The following is a 19,406-nucleotide window of genomic DNA, read 5'->3' as shown; positions in this document are numbered from 1 at the left end:
AAGAGTTCGTGATCACATGCAACAAGCATGCGTGATGGACGTTTTTGGTGTTTCAACTGTGCCTGTTCAATATTAGTCTTACTGTGCTTGATGAGCTTTGAAGAAGTCAGTGTGAGAGTGATCTGGACATATGCTATTCACAATCCCACAAGCCTGGAGTTTTGCCTCCAACTCTAAAAGTATTTGGTGTTATACAACCGTCCAAATATTGAGTCCAAGCAGTTGTGATGTGTTCTGTTTAGTTATGTAGAGTCCAGTTTGACCCAGTCCTGTTTAGTCCAGTGCAACCCATCCTGAAGTACATAAAGGGTCCACTGCTGTCCACTTAGTCCCTCTGTGTGTCCTCGCCCCCCTCTCACCCAGGAGGCCCTGATCATGGCCAGCATGGAGCACCCCCACCTGGTGCGCCTCCTCGGTGTGTGCCTGAGCCCCACCATCCAGCTGGTCACCCAGCTCATGCCCCACGGCTGTCTCCTGGACTACGTCCACGAGCACAAGGACAATATCGGATCGCAGCTGCTGCTCAACTGGTGCGTCCAGATCGCAAAGGTAAGCAGACGGCGTCGGGTTATAGCAATGCTCTCCTGCACTGCTGCAGATGGATTACATGGACCTGTGTTGATTTTATGTAAACGAGTAGAATGTGATTAATGGGAACATGTAGTGGGTTTCCAACTCCAGACTGACTGAAAACAGACTTTGATATTTCTCTTTTTAAAGTCCATCGTCCATTCTTTAGAGTTTTATATGTTCCTAATATAAAAGGTCTGCTTAGCCTCAAGTTTCAAACATTTTCTTACCTTCTTCAATTATAATGCAGGTTCTCTTCATTCCATATTTTCCTCTTCATCCTCATTATTTTGCTGAAGCCCTTCCACAGACTTCCTGACAGTGCTATGAAGCAATAGACATGCCTTGCTGACTTAAACTCTTTCCTCCAAGCTCGTCTCATTACTCTCAGAGTCTTAACGACTGCAACAAATGTTCAAGTTAAGGGCCTATCGGCTCCAGAACAAACAAAATCTGCTCTCTCTGTCTTGTGTGCTTTTGCTTCTCCAAAGAACATTTGGGTTTTGTTTGCTAATTACACCAGTGATGCCAGACTGCTTGGTTCTGGGTAACTTCTGGATGTAAATTCAGTAGGTTATGAGCTGTTATGCCGCGCTGGGCAACTGTGGCTCAGTGTGTAGGGTAGTCGTCTTCTAATTCGAGGGTTGTATGTTCAATTCCAGCTTACATAACCCTAAGTTGCCTACTGATCAGTAGTGAACAGTTATCATGTTATTGACTTGTTAGGCTGATTAATGGAAAACTATAGAAGTAACAACGTAAGATGGACCCGTAGTGATGAAATGTGTTGTTGGTGTTGTGGAATCTGGCATGTGGCAGATTCCTGATCGCGTTGGTAGGGATTGTTGGCCTGCTCGGTCAAAGTTAGTGACAGACAGATGGTTCATTTCTTCACCTGCCAAGTATTTTTAGAGTCTCTTTCCTTTTCCTCACATTTTCCGCGATTGTGTTCCCAGATGGTCGTCCAGCACAAACCATCTGGTGCTCCAGGGTTGGTCAAATGCTGGTTCAAACCGCTAATCTACAGCCGAAACTCAAACTACACAGAGCTACTGTAAGTCACTTCATTGCAGGTATATAAACCAGTAAATATACTTGAAAAGGCTTAACAGAGATTATTTAGAGAGTGGCCTGTTTCATAGGCCTCCTTCATCAGCAGATCGGTTGGGATTGATCAGCCTGGGTCGTTAAGAGTGCTGTATTCTTGTTTCATTTAGCCAACAGTCATTTGTCAGCAATAGGAGGTCAGCAAGGGAGAAATTGGGGGGATTAACCCTTTATCCCACCACGATGGATGATTCTGGAGGTTTTAACTCGATAGGAAAACATTGATACCTGAGTTAGAGGTCTGGCCTCGACTCAGCCAGGCGGTTCAATAAACAGGCTGATTGTGATTGAAGGCAATCTGCTGCTATTCACGCTTGAACTGGTTGAAAATGATAAACTGATATATTTTTAGACTTTTTAGGCCGCTGTTGGCCTGCAGCTGGACGTGGCTTCCTGATGTCCATTAATAGGTATAATGACATGTTGATATATTACATTAGTCTACAATATTCTGAGTTTGGCTTCACCAACATAATTTGTTTCATCTGATTGAATCATCTATTTACAAGAAAAAATATGGTATTAAAAATTGTGTTATTACTGAAATCCAGGCTTTAGAAAAATAATCCTCATTAAACTGTCAAGAGATGGCTAGTTTGTGATCTCATGATTATGTCTAATATTATGACTATGTTTTAATATTTCAGTCATATCTCTTGAGAATGATCAGAACTGAACACTTATGGATCATTTTTACGCCATTTGGAGCATTTTTATGAATGAACAAACTAGTTTGATTGTGTTTTAATACAGAAATATAATCCATATAATGAAATAATTAAAGTTATGAAGCTGAATTATATTTTTTGCTCTCAGGATAATGAGATAATTAGACTAGAATAAAGATAAAGCGAGATTTAAGATATGAAAATGAACCTGATTTCAGTTTAAAACATATACATAACTAAACTGATGTCAAGACAAAATAAGTATTCATATCTCAAGATAATAACATAACTGAACCACTATCAGCCCAAAAAGAGCATTTTAATCTCCGTATTATGACATAATTAAACTAATATTAAACCAAAATAAGTGTTTTTATTTATTTTTATTTTAAGATAATAATACATTTAAAATAGGCCATTTGTATTGTTTGTAAGTTGATATTTAGGAAAAACAAGATGTTATCTCTGAAGATAATAACATATTTCAAGGCAGAATAGGATTTTTATCTTGAGATGATCAGAGGATTTAAAATAAAGAAGACATAACGGACCATTAATCTCAGATAGTCTGTTAATATCAACTCAGAACAAGACTACATATCTTGAGATAATAAAATAATTACATGTGTATGAAGATAAATTAAAAATAATGCAAAAATTTTAAAGGCAGAAAGATGAAACAGGCTTTAAATAGAATATATTAAACTGGTATTTGTTAAAAGTTGTTTATTGCAGCAAAATTGAATAAATAACAGGTTTTATATTTTTAAAAAGTAGGATTTTTTATCTTGAGATAATTAAAGTTGTTAAATGATAAAACAGTTTTTTTTTTATGAGAATGAAACTGAAAATAAGACTGAGAAAACGTTCCACCTTAAAAACCTCTAATCTTGAAAAATGTCAACATGGTTTAGGAATCCTGTTTCCATGACAATATTGTTTCCTAGTCATTTCTGCTGAAGGATTATTTTTACAAGTATTAATCATATTTAGCATCAAACAGAGATTAAAGTTTGGGTCACATGACTTTCCTACTTGGTGTGATTGGATTTTCTGATCGGTGCAGTCAGAACCTACTACAGGTAAGATGATGACTGCTCACAGCCTCACCACTGAACCCTATTTTAATTCCACACACTTTGCTTCGTCGGAGTAAAACAATGGCAGAGTCGGAGAGCAGCAGATAAAAAAACGGCTTAGAGAATTTCATCCCATATTTCCAGAGTGAAGAAGGAAGGTTTCTCGTCCCCAGCTGCAGCAGGAAGTCCGTTTAACAAGATGGCTGCTAGTTGAAATGTTCCCAGCAGGAAGTCAGGTCGCCTCCATTTGTCTGCCGGATCCCAGGTTCCTCATCACTTCGCTCCGGGATATTTTTTTCAAACCGAGAAAAGGACACCCTTTCTCCGTGGTGCATCCCTGAGCATTTTTCATCAGTGTGTGTGTGTGTGTGTGTGTGTGTGTGTGTGTGTGTGTGTGTGTGTGTGTGTGTGTGTGTGTGCATGCGAGCCGAATAAATAACTGGCGGCTTCTTCTCTGAATGATCTCTGCGCTCTCAAGGTAATGATGGGGAACCTCTCTCCAGCAGCGAGAGCATTCTTCACAAGACGCACAATTTTCTGGCTAAGAGGAGAATAATTTGCTTTGCTCTTCAGTTAGCTTTGAAAAGGTTGCAGCAGAGACAGAGGAGGGAACCTGGAGAGCAACCGAGGTCGTGTGTTTTCTCCGTTCTTTTGTACATGCAGCAGGAAACGAATTATTATTATAAGAAAGCCAACGAAACACAACACTTAAAATGTTTTAGTTGCTTCGTTTTGATCATGAGCAGAACTCCAACCTTCACCAGGTCTCACTAAATATCGTTTTGCAGACTTAATTCACCATAATGGCTGCCAGACATAAAGGCCATTAAGAGTCAGATAGCAAAAGAAAAAAAGTAGCTATTCTTGAAATTCATTTCCAGAAAAGAAAGTTTCCTGAATATTTCCTGGAACTCTTTCCAGCTTAACCATTTTGGCCCTAAGTTTCAAATCTCCGTCTGGATGTTTCTGCTTATTTAAATTGTAAGCAGTTCTTTTAATGTCCTATAAGTAAATATATTTGTTCATTTATCCTTTCACATTTCGAGGAGCAACTTAGAGAAATTGTCTTTCTCCTCAGGAAAACAGTAGGTTATGGATAGGGTAGGGTTAGGTAACCCTCACCCTAAGTAAAAGTTTAGGAAGCTAAAAAAATTCTCCAGTCTGTCATGGATTTAAATAATTTGGTGAAAAAGTGTCATTTTATAAAAACATACATTTTTTTAATTGGGGGAATTTTCTTTAGGTTTAAATGGTTTTTATTGTGATACTGTAGTTCAAGATTAATTTCTGCTGATCTGTTTGTATTTAGTGACACATTCTGTGTATTTGTTTTCTGCTTTCTGCTGTAATGTCATGGCAACCCTGCACCCCTCTCATCTCCCCCCTCCCGCCTGTTTAACAGCAAACGTATGTGGGCTGTGACCCGGGCAGGTGACTGCAGAGCCACAAATTGATTGGCCGAGGCCTGTCGCCAGGCACTGACTCTTCATCACTGAGTGTTTTGGGCATTGAGATAATGGCCGCCATTAATCTAGAGCCACACTCAGGGCGGTTCACTCCCGCTGACACACACACACACACACACACGCACACACACACGCATGCACGCACACACACCTAACACAAAGCTCGCTCTAGATGTAGCTGCTTTATTCTTTATCCCAGATCTCTCCTTCCTTGCCCTCCTTTCCTGTCTTTCTGGTTGTTGACTATTTGTTTCTCTTTTTTTGTCTCTTATTGAATTCTAAATGTGTAGAAATATTCATAAATCTTTCTTTTGTCACCTTAAAACTATAGAGGCTGTTGTAAATCTGAAGTGGAAAAAATGTCAAATTTTTCACTTTTTTTCACTTTTGGAAAAAGCTAAGGCATAATGAAATCTGAAAAGTGTGGCATGACAGACTCTCTGCAGAGCCTCCTGTTGTTGTAGTTTCAGCTGCAGATATTATGGGATTCATCACACATCATTTCTGCTCATAATTTTATGCCAGATAAATCAAGCTCACTTCAAAAGTCTTGCCACAGATTCTCTTGGACTTTGACTAGACTGTTCTGACACATGTGACACAATGCAGGAGACTCAGCGCTCCTTTGTTTGAAAACAGATCAGGTCCAGACGGCCGGTTCTGAACCAGAACCAGGACTCCAACTGGCTCTAAGCTGGAAGCGGACGGGCTTTGAATAGGCCACTGTTAGCCAGCTGCTGCCAATTTCAGATGCTAATGATGAAGGCAACTCTGACCTCAGAGTTTCTGCTGATGCTGAGCTCAGAATCCCGTCTCACCTCCTGCTGCTGCTTAGTAAGGAGAACGGAGAGATTTCAGATGTTCCTCCTGATCTCTGGCTCTGGGAGTGTGTTAATATTCTGCACATCAGTGTGTGTGCGTGTGTGTGTGTGTGTGTTGAGATTTGCATCCCGTGGTGTTTCCCGCCCTGATCTGGTGGAGCTCAGAGGAAGACCTCGGTGTCGCTCACTTCCCTGCAGCGCCAGGTTTCGGTGCTGAGCAAACACTAATCTCACCTGCTCTCATTAAACAGGCCTTCACTCTTCCTCCTCTCTCCTCCTCTTCCTCCTCCTCCAGGAGGATGACGTCTGTCCATTGGATCAAACCATCAGGAGGAAGAACGCTCACATTTATCATCCTGATGTCTCATAGATCTATAGATCTGCGAATGAAGAGAGTTTTTGCAGTTTTTACCTAAAATTCTGTCCAAAATGCCAACAATGATGAAAAAGAAGATTACTATTATTATTTTTATTTTTTTTTAATTTGAGATTGAGATAAGGGGCCTCATGCATAAAGCGTGTGTGCGCACAAAAAATGTGCTGCGCCATATTTTATGCACAAGTCGGCATGTATAAAAATTTACTTTATGTCAAAGTTTGCGTAAATATACTCGCACTTTTCCCTGGCGTGAAAATGTGCGGCAGCCAAAACTCACCTAAATTCACTGAAGTCTGAATACATTCAGTGTTATTTAGACCAAGAAGCATCAAACCTGATGCTTTTCATGATTTTAATATTTTATTGTTTAAACATAAAAACTGAACCGCATTTGTCGTCAAATAATGAGCTAAAACAAACACAAAATAAAGAAAATAAAAATAAAAGGATGTGAAAACCTCCTTTTATGAAAGTTTTTTTGGTGCACCGCACTTTTCTAAATTTTTCCGTACACCAAGTTTTAGTGTGAAAACTGTGCACTTTTTTATGCATGAGGCCCCAGGACTTTATGATCATAATTCCAAAACATTCAGGAATGAATCTCATTGTGCAGCTGCAGTCTGGCTTCATGTTGCTTTCAGAGTGAGCGGCGGTTCAGCCCGGCTCGTGTTTCTGTGGGTTTTGACTTCAGCAGATCTTTGTCTTTTGTTCTGGTGCTGATTCTCAACACAGTGTGAATTATTGTATCAAATATTATTTTTGACAGAATTTTCCTTAATTTTGCCTAATTCTGTTGGCTGATCGTGAGTTCATGGGACATTTTTTTTTAAACTGATTGATATTTCTTACTACAGTCACATGTAAAAATCATAACCCAGTTGATATCTGGCTCTTTGTTTAGTGTTTTTTCATGTATTTCTAGAACATAAAGTGATTTTACTGACTGACTTTTTTTTCCTCTTCAAAAAAAGTTACCAAGGAGTAAATCAGGACACCCTGTATCATGACTTGTCCTCCTCCGAGCTTCACCGTTGGTATAAGCTTCTTTTCATGGAATGCTGAGTTTATTTGATGTGATTCCGGAGGTCCTGGTCAGTCTGAGCCGATATTTCCGACACATCAGAGCAATCTTCATCCCACGACAACAGCAAAAAAACATCCTCTTCATCATGAAATGAACTATTTTTCATTCAGTATTTGTTGCGCAGCCATTGAATATACTTAGTTTGAAATTCTTTTTGTGTTCCAGAATGATCGAATATCAACTTTTAAGGATTGCAAATCAGCTCTAATTATTATTTGATGAATATTGTCCTGACAAATGTTGAACCACTGGGTTTGATCCATGTCAGATATGAAGCAGATGAAAAAGATTTTCATCGATGATTGATGCTTCCTTTTATTTTCCCTCTAAAACACATTAAACAGTTATTATGAATTTATAGCTGTCAGCAGGCTGACCATGTTTCTGTGTTATTAATAATGCAAACTCGCAGCGTCACGCCGGATGACCAAAAGCTGCCCCGAAAAAGCCGGTTTCCATGACGACCCGCGAAACAAAAGCAGCTACTGTGGTTTTCAGTGGAACCTCTGGAGAATTTCACGTCTCTGCTGACGCTGCAGAAAAAGTGTGTGTGTGTGATGAGTTAAAGGAAGAGAGATAATCCTCTGGGGTCGTTCTAATTATCTGTGAGGATCAGCGGGGGGGTGAGGCTGGGGGTTGACGGGGCGACTGCCTGATCCAGTGGATATAAAGGCCTGATTGGATCGCTCCCCTCGCTCCTCATCAGTCGTACTCATGGCGTTTCTGTGGATTCACAAACAAACACAAACAAATCCGATTTACTCAGTCAAGTTTTCCAAACAGCCGATTAGGAACAGGATGGACTTGAGCTCCACAAATCCATTTCTGCTCTAATAAGCATGGCCTCCCAGAGTCGGACCTTCAGCAGCGTCACGTGTCAGACAATCAGGACTCATTTCCACGCTTTTTTTTCTTCTTTTTATTAATAATAGCTGTTTATGGGGAGAGATGGGAGGGAAGACTATACTGTACATCCGTTAGTTCCAGGGAAAGGAAGAGATTTTTGAACAATTTTACATCCACAACAGTTTGATGTTGACGCGTTCTGACCTTGACCCAATGACCGGGTCACTGGATTGACTGAGAGGAAGTGAGAGTCAGAAGAACTCATGTTAAAATCAGATTAAACGTGCATTTTTTTTTTTCAGATATGATTTCATTTATTAAGGAATAAAGACATCCAGACTGACCAAGTGTGTGATTTGATTGGCTGACTGCAGCTCTGTGGGAAGAATCGTCATCTTGTGATTGGAAGGTTGTAAGTTTGATTCCAGCTTCTTCCTGCCACATGACAGAAGTCTCCATTGTGGTGTTTTTGTCTCAACCAGCCTGTTTTTTTTTTTTTGTTTGTTTGTTTTTTGAAGGACAATTATTTTGTTCCCAGACACCTCATAATTCATTTAAATTGTTTTTTTCTGTTGTTTTGTTATTCATTTTTGTTATTTAAATGTCTTCCGGTTCCAGTGTCAAATGTTCTTTAGAATTTAAAGCTTATTGATCTTTGATCATTTGTTCTTACGTTATTATGCCATTACCATCGCATTACTGGAAAATTGTCTCAATGCAACAATATTGAGGAATATTGAGACAATATTGTTGTATTTATCCTAGAATAAACTTTTGGGACAATTTATTGACCAGTAGAATTTGTTATTGTGACAGGCCAAGTACAAAATGCACCTGGATTTCAGAAAAACAGTAAAGTACAGATGAGCACGGTGGTGGCAGTGTGATGCTCTGCTGTCCTGCTCTGGGCCCTCAGCGGTTTCCTGCAGCGGGTTGGACCAGGACGATTCTCCGTCTCTATCTGTGCTAATCATCAGCTGGTACGCTGGAGGCTGCTGCAGGCGGGAAGCAGCAGGTTAATGACAGTGTTCAGAACCAGGTGTCCTCAATGTTGTCACCTGTCTGAGCCTGAGACTGTTATTACTGTACGTACTGATGTACGTGCAGCGCTGCTAATTGATGCTCAGATTGTCACCCTGGCTTTAATTAAGCCTTCTTAATTAATCCCAACCAAGAGGCTGTTGTTTCCTGTAATTACCTCAAAAGAGCAGATTTTTATGGCGCTAATCAAAGAAGTTGTGCCAGTTTCTCTAATTCTGTGCAGCAGCAGCAGAAATTATTGACATTTGCTCATGTAAATGTGCCAGCGGTGGTCTTTCATCGCAGCCTGTGACATTTTGGAAGGAGCTGAGATCATGGAGACAAGGCGCTGGGATTTTTTTTTTTTTTTTTTTTTTGAGGAGGGGCGTAATTAAGAGCGGAGACAGGGGAGATGTTGAGCGCTGAGAAGTTCTGACATTGTTTTAAAAATCCACTCCCGCCAGCGGGAGGATCCCCACACCGGCACACAGAAACGTGTTGGGGTGGGGTTGATGGATAGGCGGTGGTTTTCCCGCTCCGTGGCGGCGGATCGGCTGAGCGCGGAGTAAATGGGCCTTCACCCGGCTGCCGCACCGCCGTTATACCTGTCACATTATGTCACATCCGCCTGCTGCCTTCATTAACTACCCAAGCCGCTTGCCGTAGCCATCCAGAGCTCATTTTGTCTTCAGGTGATAATCCTGACGCAGCTTCTCCTCGGCGTTCAGCGCCGATAATGGGAATAAAAGCGGAATTTGTTGGGCTGTGGTGTGATGGAGGAGGCCTGCCTGCTTCACACAGGCAGCAGACAAAGCAGGCGCCATGCTCTGGAGGCTGCCAGCGCGCTGGGAATGCCCTGCCTTCTATCTGCGGCGCAGCATGCGGTGCATGATGGACGGCCACCTGCACCAGCTGCGCCACCTGCACCCAGCCCATTGTGCGCTCGCCTTATCGCGGCCGTCCCAGTTCCCGGCTCCACTCTGCTCACATTGTCGCTGCCCGTTGAGCTGTTCGGAGGTCCTCTGGCGCCATGGTGCCTGCTTTCAGGGCCAACCACTTATCATTCCCTCTGGAAACAGACGCCTCACCTTTTGGTTCCCTTCAAACTCAGCCCAACGTCTCTTTCTTCTGTCTTTGTCCCCCAGTATAAAGTTTTTGCAGACTGTGTTTTCTCCAACTGGAGAATTTTTCATGAAACCTCAAGAAATTTGCTAGACATAGACCTAAATATGTTAAATATGTTAAGAACATACAAATTATGTCTTACAACGTTGACTACCAGTACTGTAGTACTGTACTGATTTTGAGACTCTCCAAAAATGCATCCTGTTCTGACTTTATCCAAACGACAGAAGTAAAGGAATTTACCTCATAGTTGACTTTTTATGAACCTCAATCTCTACATTTTAGCTCTCCAGATGTCTTCTTTCAGATTCGTCGGCTTAATCTAACAGATAATCCAACTGCATTCTTAAAAGAATCAAAGCATTTCATGTGAGCTAAAAAGCAGCCGATTCTGAAAAGTCTAGAACCTGCAATGTAGCTCGAGTCCACACCTTAGGAGCATCACGGCTTCGTCTGTGGTTGTGATGGACTTTGAATGTGACAATGACTTTGGGAAAGTTCCAGTTACCCTCTTCAGACCACACCAACCAGCCCAAAGCATGTTGCCACCCAAAGAACTCTCGTTCTTGTACTGATTTGGTTTGGGTGCCTTCAAACATCGCCCGTTTCCACCAGATTGCGTCATCAACGTCACAGTTCTAGCAAAAGACCAGTTGAGGAACCGGAACAGGCTCTGAACTGTGTTGGTTTAAAAGACCTATGGGTGTTGATGGGTGAGGACCCATAAGACTGGACTTCAGGTTTGTGTTTTACCAAAATCTTTATCCCTGTGTAAATACTACAGTAGAGAAAGGGCCTTTTAAAGGTTTGTGTATCATCCATAAATGTGTGACTTGAGATCAGTGTATGGCCGTTCCTCCATCCTCTGCTCTATGTGCTCGTGGTTTCCTCCTGACGAGGCGAGCTGCTCCCCGTAGCTCCTCCACGCTACTTAACGCCTTTTTCACGCCTGGTTTCATCCTCCTGCATTCCCACTTAACTGAGGATTTCAACATTTCCACTCGTCTTTTCTTTCCCGCCAGACAGAAGGAAGCGAGCAAGTCGCTTTACCTTGTCCTTTGGAAGACCTTAATAACTTGCTGAGGTGAAAGACTGTGTGGAAAACTAGATTGTTATCCAGTTTTTGGGTCTGCATAGGTCTATGAAGGAGGGTGTCAATTTAAACCACTGTAGCACGAAACAAATGTAGGCAATAGAATATAGTAATAAACTCTAATATGCATAAATAGAATGAACAGGTGTCTTGTTGCTCAGAAAACGAGACAGCTGTAAGAATCCAGAATCCATCTGAAATTTAATTAGAGTTGATCAAACTTTTGTTGTGAACTGATGTTGTTTTGTGATGCTAATTGCATTTTTGTTGTCATTTTTTACTTGACACAGGCAGCTTTCATGCAATATAGTGGCCAAATTGGTCTAATTATTTCTGTGCTTCAAATGTAGCTAGAAGCAAAAAAGCAGCTCAGTTTGAACTGATGTCAGTTTTATTGCCATAAATGTCGGTTCAGTCATTTAGAACATTATTTGATTTGAGAACGAGGCGCCTGAATAAACCGCTGTAAACTCCCCAACTTTCCCTTCTTTTTATGGCAGATAACTGGTGAATATCCTACACCAAACCTCTTTAAAAGCTGGTATTACATTTAAAAATCATGTGGTCTTCCTGACATGAGTCCATATTGTCTATCAGTGAAAAATCCTAAACATTCATCCTTTTTTCTCTATTTGCAGGAACTCCACACTTGTGATAGATCCTCATCAACCCATTATGCATATTTTCTTAAATGAAAATGTCTCATTCATGCAGATGGTTTTGTGGTTTTAATGTGAAAAATAAAGATAATAACCCCAGCCATACTTTTAAGTGAATATTTAATAATGTAAAAGTAAAAGAAGAGCCTCTGCATGGCTGAAGCAATGCTAGGCTAAGCGTTCATTCTAAACCTCAGAGTGGCTCACTTTCTAAGTTTACGTTTGTATTTATTGGACAAAGCAAAACATAAGTAGAGAGATCAAATGGCACTGGAGCTTTGAACCGAAAATCATTTGCGGGCAATTTTTTTTCTTTAATTCAAAACTAAAGTTTTTGTGCTTTATTTATTTATTTATTTATTTTTTATTTTTTACTTTTAACTGCTTTATTTTTAAATTCATCAAAATGAACCAGAGATTTTATGATTTTTCACCCGACGGATAAAGAGTTGGTGTACATGTGAAGGTAATGACCCAGTAGTTTTAGCAATATAATGTTGTTTTTTCAGTGTGGAATAAGGTTCTGTTCAAACTGCTAAAACCGTAAACCCAGAGGATCTGGATGATATTAAAGGACACAAAATTAACTTGCATGACTTTAAATTGTCTGGAAAAACACTTAAAAAGTGTTTTCAAGTAAATAAAAAGTTTTTATTTACAAAATGTAGCATTTTTGAGCTGTTGAGCATCCACCAGAAAAGGTGCCCTGGTGGTAATTTGTTTTATAGATTCAGAAGTCTTTCTTTGGGTTGTTTTCTGGAGTGAATTTTAGGTGCTGAAGAGCTTGCCTGACTGTAAATGGAATCAGTTGAAAACTTTTGGTTTCTCTGCAGGCCGGTTTTCTGACTGCCATTCCAATTTTTTACAAAAGTCTAAAAAATTCTGGACAGAAGAAAAATCTTTTTTTGTAAGCTAGTAGATTAGCCCTTCATGCTATGAGAGGCTGAATCATTGACTCTGTGCTGTTTGGAGACCTTCGCTCTGGTTGCTCATTAACTTTGCTGCTCTTCTGCAAAACATGGCTCTCAAAGATGTCCCTGTGCTGACCTCCGCTGTGTTCAAAGCTTTTTTTTCTTGTTCTGACAGAAAATTTGTTGCACAACAAGCAAACATAATCTTGTTTATTGAAAACAATTTTAACATAGATTTATCTAATTCTAAATTATTGGCTTAATTTGTTGCAGTTGAGTGGAGCATCCTCTATCAGAGCCACTAACATGGCATTATTGGTGCAACAGGTCCATTTAGATATCTGCATGTTATGCTTAATCCTGCTACAACAGAGTTATTAAGCATGGAGTACCACAGGATTTTGTGTTGGGGTCCCTCATTGTCAAAAAGTTCACATTTGTAAATGTTAGATTTAATCAAAAGTTTATTTGCAGTCAGTTTCTTACCATCTTTAAGCTGTAAAAAGGTGGACTTCTACCATCATGTAACAACTTTAAACTCAAAATTGTCTTTGCGGTTCATAAAAATGCTACATTAAACACCAACGTTATGTATGTTTCTTTATTCAGGTTCACAAATGTTTGACAGAAGGAACAATCCTGTTTATATCATCATAGTTTCAAAACACCAAAAAGCACATTGAACTGAACGTTTCTAAATGTTTTGGGAGACTTAGATGTTTGTACTTCTTCTGCACATGATCACATCACGACCTTTAAAATATGCTTTTCGGCCCCACACCGATACTTTTAATTTGGTCCGCACTTCCAAATGAATTGCCTTACTACTGTATGCCATAATGGTTTTGAATTACAGCGACATGTTCAACCCTCACATCACAGGTGACCACTCAGTTTGACTCCAAACAAAGCTAATTTACAGCATTAGAACATATTCTCCTCCTCGGTGCATTAAAAACCTTCCAAAGACTCGTCTCTGACAAGAGCATTTCCTGCCTGAACTCTCATTGCTCTGACTGTGCACTTCTACTCTTGTTCCACTCACATTGTTTCCTTTAAATAGATTTAGCTTTTAATGCTTACAGCGGCCTTTCTTACTGTGCTGAAGCTATAATGCTTCTGCTGTTCACTTGTAAATCACTGTGAAAGCAATAGTCTGCACAGTGACCAATATACATTTAGATTAAATTACAGTACAGAGACTGTAGAGTTTCCCTACAAGCTACAGTAGTGATAGGAAGCTTACATGCACTTGTAATGGACATGAATGTCATGTTTTTTGTTTTTGTATGTTTTCCAACACTGGTGAGTCAGATAACCTAGTTTACTGGTGACTACTGGTAAAAGGCAGAGTTTTGATAAAGCCGTTCCAGAAAGTTATTGTTGTGTATTTGGGATCCTTGTACCATTTGCAAGGAATTTTACAATATTCGTACGTTTGCATGAACATAAATGTAATTTATTTTAAGGCTGAAGCAGCAGTGGAGTAGAAATAAGAAACACTGCCACCTGCAGGTGGAAGTTAGCATCACTTAAACACAATGTTTTTGACCATTTATGCAGAAAATTAGCAATAAGCTCACAATAATGCATTAGTGTCAAAATACATGGGGATCTGTTGTTTTAGACTGAATTCCCCAAACCATCTTCTAACGTCTTTGACTTCACATCGAATCAAAAGCTGGATGACTTAAACTGGAGAACATAAGGGATCTTGATTTTCCTTCCCAAAGTCTCTTGAACATTTCTGGAATCTGTTTTACATTTGGTTATATGCCTGGAAACTGAACAGTTTGAACGGACTGTACCATTTCTGTGGACTTACTTATGGTTGGCATGTTTTTAACCTTGGCGGAGAGAGTCATACTGCTTTCGTCAGGAATGGAACCCTGGACATGCAGAGCGCCGAATCTACCGCTAGGACGCCTAACCTATGGATGAGAGACACATGTATGAAAGATAAAACCAGCAAAACCTTCAGAAGAAAGAAAGAAATCTTTGTCTAGCAGTCTTTGTATGTGCTAAATAGACTTGATGGCGTTATGACAGACCAATCTATTCGCTTCCATGGAACTGATCCTGTATTCAGTTCAAAGTTCTGCCGCTGAAGAACAAAAACACCCGTCAGAGATGTTTCTCTGAGATGATGATATACTCCGGTGTCTGCTGCTCTGGGAGGCGAACAAAGCAGGCAAGGCCAGGCCAATTGAAGTGTATTAAGCTGGATGTTAAACAAGTGGACGCCACTTTGCTGGTAGATCAATGAAAACACCTTGGTGAGAAGCGAGGCAGACAATGAAAAATTTACACCAAGGCCCACGCCTCGGCTGGCGCCAGAGAATCAACGGACATTTGAAACATTTAGGTGTTCCTGTGTGTGTGTGTGTGTGTGTGTGTGTGTGTGTGTGTGTGTGCTGGGGGAACTGTAAATACGTGTATGCGTGTGTTGTTGTTGTGTCGAGGCGCTCAAGCCAAGCCGATTCTCAACGCGGTCGCCGCCCCTCTCTGCCTCCCCTTTCCTCGCAGATGAATGTGAGGATAAATCGATAGCGCCGACGTCTGACTCACCGCTAGCTGAGCCCTCATCCATCATCCTCCGGCCTTGCTGGGAGTGACACACACACATACACACGCACACACACGACATGACAGGGACATCCAAGAGACCACCAGTGCTGAAGAGCAAGACATTTTCCCAGGGCATATGTGCAATATATCTATCTGTCAGTCTGTTTGCATGGTTCTCTCTTTTATCCACCAAGTTGGATCACTTCCTCTTCGCTGTTGGGCTGAATTTCCCGATCCAGGACACAATGTGCTGTGACAGGGCTGCAGGCAACACCCCCGCCTGGCTGGAAGTGTGTTTAAAATAGATTGCTTCTCAGGCGATCAATAACAATGCTGATTACAATAAGCCCAAAGACGAGCGTGCCACGCAATATTTATCTCCGATGTCGATGTCGAGAGAAATTAGGAATCAATGGGCCACACAGCCCATTAATACACTTCGACTTAAAGTGACGGGGCAATGAGGTGAGGCCGTCGCACCGACTGCAGGGGAATGTACAACAGCTCAAGGAGCCAATTAATTTCCAGCCTCCTAGGGAGGTAAACAGCGGCGTCCCGGTGGAGGATGTGGGGGCAAGCCGCCGCTCCAGGTCGGGGCGGTGCCGCTGATTGCTCTGCTTTAACACCGCTTAAGTGTCACACTCCCAAGAGTGTCTGGGTCGATGGAGATTCAGGCAAGATTGGATCATTTGTGATTACAAGAGCAAGTAATTATAAGGAGTCCAGTACTGAGAATCAAACAGCAGGGAATTTCCGCAAATCTTCATTTTTGTTGGGCAAATGTACCAAAATACAGGAGCAAGTTCACCTGCAGGTGAAGCCTGAATTTTTAGTCTGTTTATGAAGTATTTGAACTATAGTATGGCTATAGGAAAATTGTTAGATATTATCCATAAAAGCTCATCTAAACAAACCCACGCTGCACCGCCAACCTTCTCTGGTATTTAAAGAAAACAATGCAAACATGTTTCACTCTCCACAATCCCATGACCTGTTTGGGGATTGAAAAGGCTCACAGAACTTTCCCTTTGTGGTTTGCGGGTTTGAGAATAAACTTTCTGACACTTCTGAACTGCTTAGAGTCATGCACATGAGGTATTATAGCGATTATACATCAAATCTAAATGTCTGCATGGGTGTGAAGTTAATGCTGATGACAGTTATGACAATAATTTTATGTTAGTGCTGACATTTAATGCTTCAGCGGTCTTAGGCTTGAGATTTAAAAAGATAAATGGCTCCACGATAGGATTCCTCATCGTCTCTCTGTCTGTCTCTGTCCGCCTCTCAGGGGATGATGTACCTGGAGGAAAGGCGGTTAGTCCACAGAGACCTGGCGGCTCGGAACGTGCTCGTCAAGTCCCCCAATCACATCAAGATCACCGACTTCGGCTTGGCTCGGCTCCTGGATGCCGATGAGAAGGAGTACAACGCGGACGGGGGCAAGGTTGGTGTAAGTGGAAGCTTGAGAACGTCTTGGTGTGTGTCAAGTGCTTCAAACGGCTGACATAGTTGGACGTAATGGTGAGCCAGTAACCAGGGAAGGAAAGAGCATCATGGATCACGTGTAAACACATCAGATTCTTTAACTTTCTTCAGAACTTTAGATATTTAAATAAGATGGTGGGTACAACGTTCCCCTACGATGGTGATTAGTCTTCACAAGCGGATACATCATGACTGGTCAACAGTTCATTGTAGATATTGCAGCGTCAATATGGCCGTACAGAATCAAGGTAATACCTCATAATTTGGCAGCTTGTAGCTTGTAACATCAGATCTGCAGTTAACCCAACTGTCATTGTTAACATTTAAGATGCTAACCGAGGTCTGTAGAGTCTGTCATGGAGCCATGTGTTTATTTTCTTTGACCAATGTACAGTCTGTCTGGAGGTCATCCGCTCCTGGAAAGACTCCAGAATCTCCTAGAAATGTCTTTCTTTGTAGATTTGCTGACTTTAAATGACTCAGCAATGAGTTTGTAGCACCTTAAGAGACGTTTTGGCTGCACAAAAAGGGGTAATCCCTGAGGTTATTGCTGTACAAGAGTGTCAGGACCAGATTAAGAGATTTATTTCTGAATAAATTCATAATATTATGACAGTCAAGTCAGTAGTAGAATTTAAGACATGACATTATCAGAAGAAAGTCATAAAATTATAAGAAAAAAGTTCTTTTAATGAGAACAAAGATTCCGTCGAGCTCCGTCAGTCCAGTTCTGACTTCTAAATAAACTCAATCATTTCAAAATCCTGCTACTGGTAATAATTTGATGCTGTTGTGTTAAAACATAATTTTTTTACTTGTAAAACTGATACCAAAGAATAACTTCACAAGATTCTCAGCATTAATGATTTAAGTTGGGGGTTTTTTGGGTGGGGGGGGGGGTTGTGACGTTCTCATATATATTACTTCAAAGTCCCAATGTAAAACTTTATTCTGGCAATGTCCTAAATTGATTTTGATTTTATTTAGACTTTTTTCTGCTAAAATTACGACTTTTTCTCTTTTTCTCGAAATGTCATGTCTTTATGCTTGTATCATCATGAAACCTTCAGTCTTGAAATAAAAAAAACAACATTTTCTTAGCCCGGCGCTCAGTTTATTTTCACACCCAGGAACAGAGGAGAGCTGTTTTCAGATGCGTTAGCAGGTTAGCAGGTCTCTGTCGCATCTGTCCCACCCTGTAAACACTCATTTTAAATGTCAATACAACAAATGACCCGGCAAGATTCAGCTGTTCTGAGGTGTCTTCTCCCAGACAACCTTGCGAGCACAGAGCCGTGATTTTCACCAACATCCTCATGCAACAGTGCCGAAATTACTTTCCACGTCTCTTAACGGGCAGCATTTATAACCAGCAATCAAATAGCTATTTTCTGCCTGCTCAGCGGCACGGAAACGGAAAATTGTTAACAGGAACGGCCGAAGCGCGAAGCTGCGTGTTGCCTCTGTCTTGGTGGAAATTAATTGTGATAGTTAGCCACCTGAAAGGAATGAGCAGAATGGCAAAATTTGGAAGGTTTTTTATTTCATATCCAGAATTTTATAAAGTATTAAACTGTTTTGAGTTGGTTTTTTAACGTTTTTCATTTAAACCTGATTCTGTAGAAATCTGACCTAGACTCAGCAGAAGATCTTCAACGTAACGACACACTGAGGTGAATTAATCTGTCTTACATGTTGGGAACCTTGAGGTTCAAATTTTATGAAAACAGTTTGACAAGATGGCACACAAGTTTACATAAGAAGAACCATGATGCCCAGCTACGGTGGCTCATGAGGTCCAAAGAGACGTGTATGTTTTGGTTTGGATTGAGGCTGGTCAGTATTCACACCAGAGTTTGCCTCGGTTTGTTCTGCCACAGAAAGCGAGGGTCTCGGGATGAATTAGAGCAGAGATCATCCTAGGCCCTGGCATCCAACACCAGTGTCTGACCTCGCAACTGCGCTTCTTGAACAATGGTCAGAAACATTCACAAACACGCCTGAACCCGGGAGAAGGTTCAAAAGAGCTGCAGCTGCTAATATGAACAATTGGATAGATTTTGTCTTGAAGTGTCAGTGTTGTGATTCTGGAAGGATGCAGAGGTTATCACTCATGTAGATCCTGAAAAGAAATCTGTATTTACAAATGACAATGACCAGGTTTTCGACGCCTGATTATATGTAGTTAGGTGTCTATGGAATTCATATCCATTATGAACAATATGTAAGGGGAACAAATTAAATAAGTAAAAACGTATCCGTTCTCTGATGGGAAAATGTCTGAAAAAGTTTGTTTTATAGAATTTAGAGGCTCTTCGTCCAAGCAAACAGCGGAGCCGGTTTGTTTTGTTTGTGGACCGCATCAATCAGGAAGCCCCCTGTCCCCCGCCGCTCCAGACCCGCTATGCAAATTGTTCTGATCAACTCCTGTTATTAAATTGGCTTTTCATTGCCACGTCTATTCAGCTGGAGGCCCGAAAGGTTAGTCGAGTCGAGTCCAGACTGTTATTGCTGACGGAGGG

General features: G+C 41.0%; 1 protein-coding gene across 2 annotated transcripts in view; it reads left to right on the top strand.

Moving 5' to 3' along the window:
• The window catches only part of LOC106956630 (receptor tyrosine-protein kinase erbB-4-like), a 137,627-nt gene that overhangs the window by 96,125 nt on the left and 22,096 nt on the right, over positions 1 to 19,406 (top strand). Inside the window, exons 19-20 of one of the 2 annotated variants that reach the window (XM_015047590.1) lie at positions 364 to 549; positions 16,688 to 16,843. In XM_015047590.1, coding sequence (XP_014903076.1) covers positions 364 to 549; positions 16,688 to 16,843 — 342 coding nt within the window. Of the gene's footprint in view, positions 1 to 363; positions 550 to 16,687; positions 16,850 to 19,406 lie in introns of both variants that reach the window. The other variant, XM_015047589.1, reaches the window with a different exon arrangement.

Source organism: Poecilia latipinna, unplaced genomic scaffold, assembly GCF_001443285.1.
Source record: "Poecilia latipinna isolate Pla-1442-1.1 unplaced genomic scaffold, P_latipinna-1.0 Scaffold835, whole genome shotgun sequence".
NCBI classification, from domain to species: domain Eukaryota; kingdom Metazoa; phylum Chordata; class Actinopteri; order Cyprinodontiformes; family Poeciliidae; genus Poecilia; species Poecilia latipinna.
The sequence above is the reverse complement of the archived record's forward strand: the minus strand, read 5'-3'. Positions and strand labels throughout refer to the sequence as shown.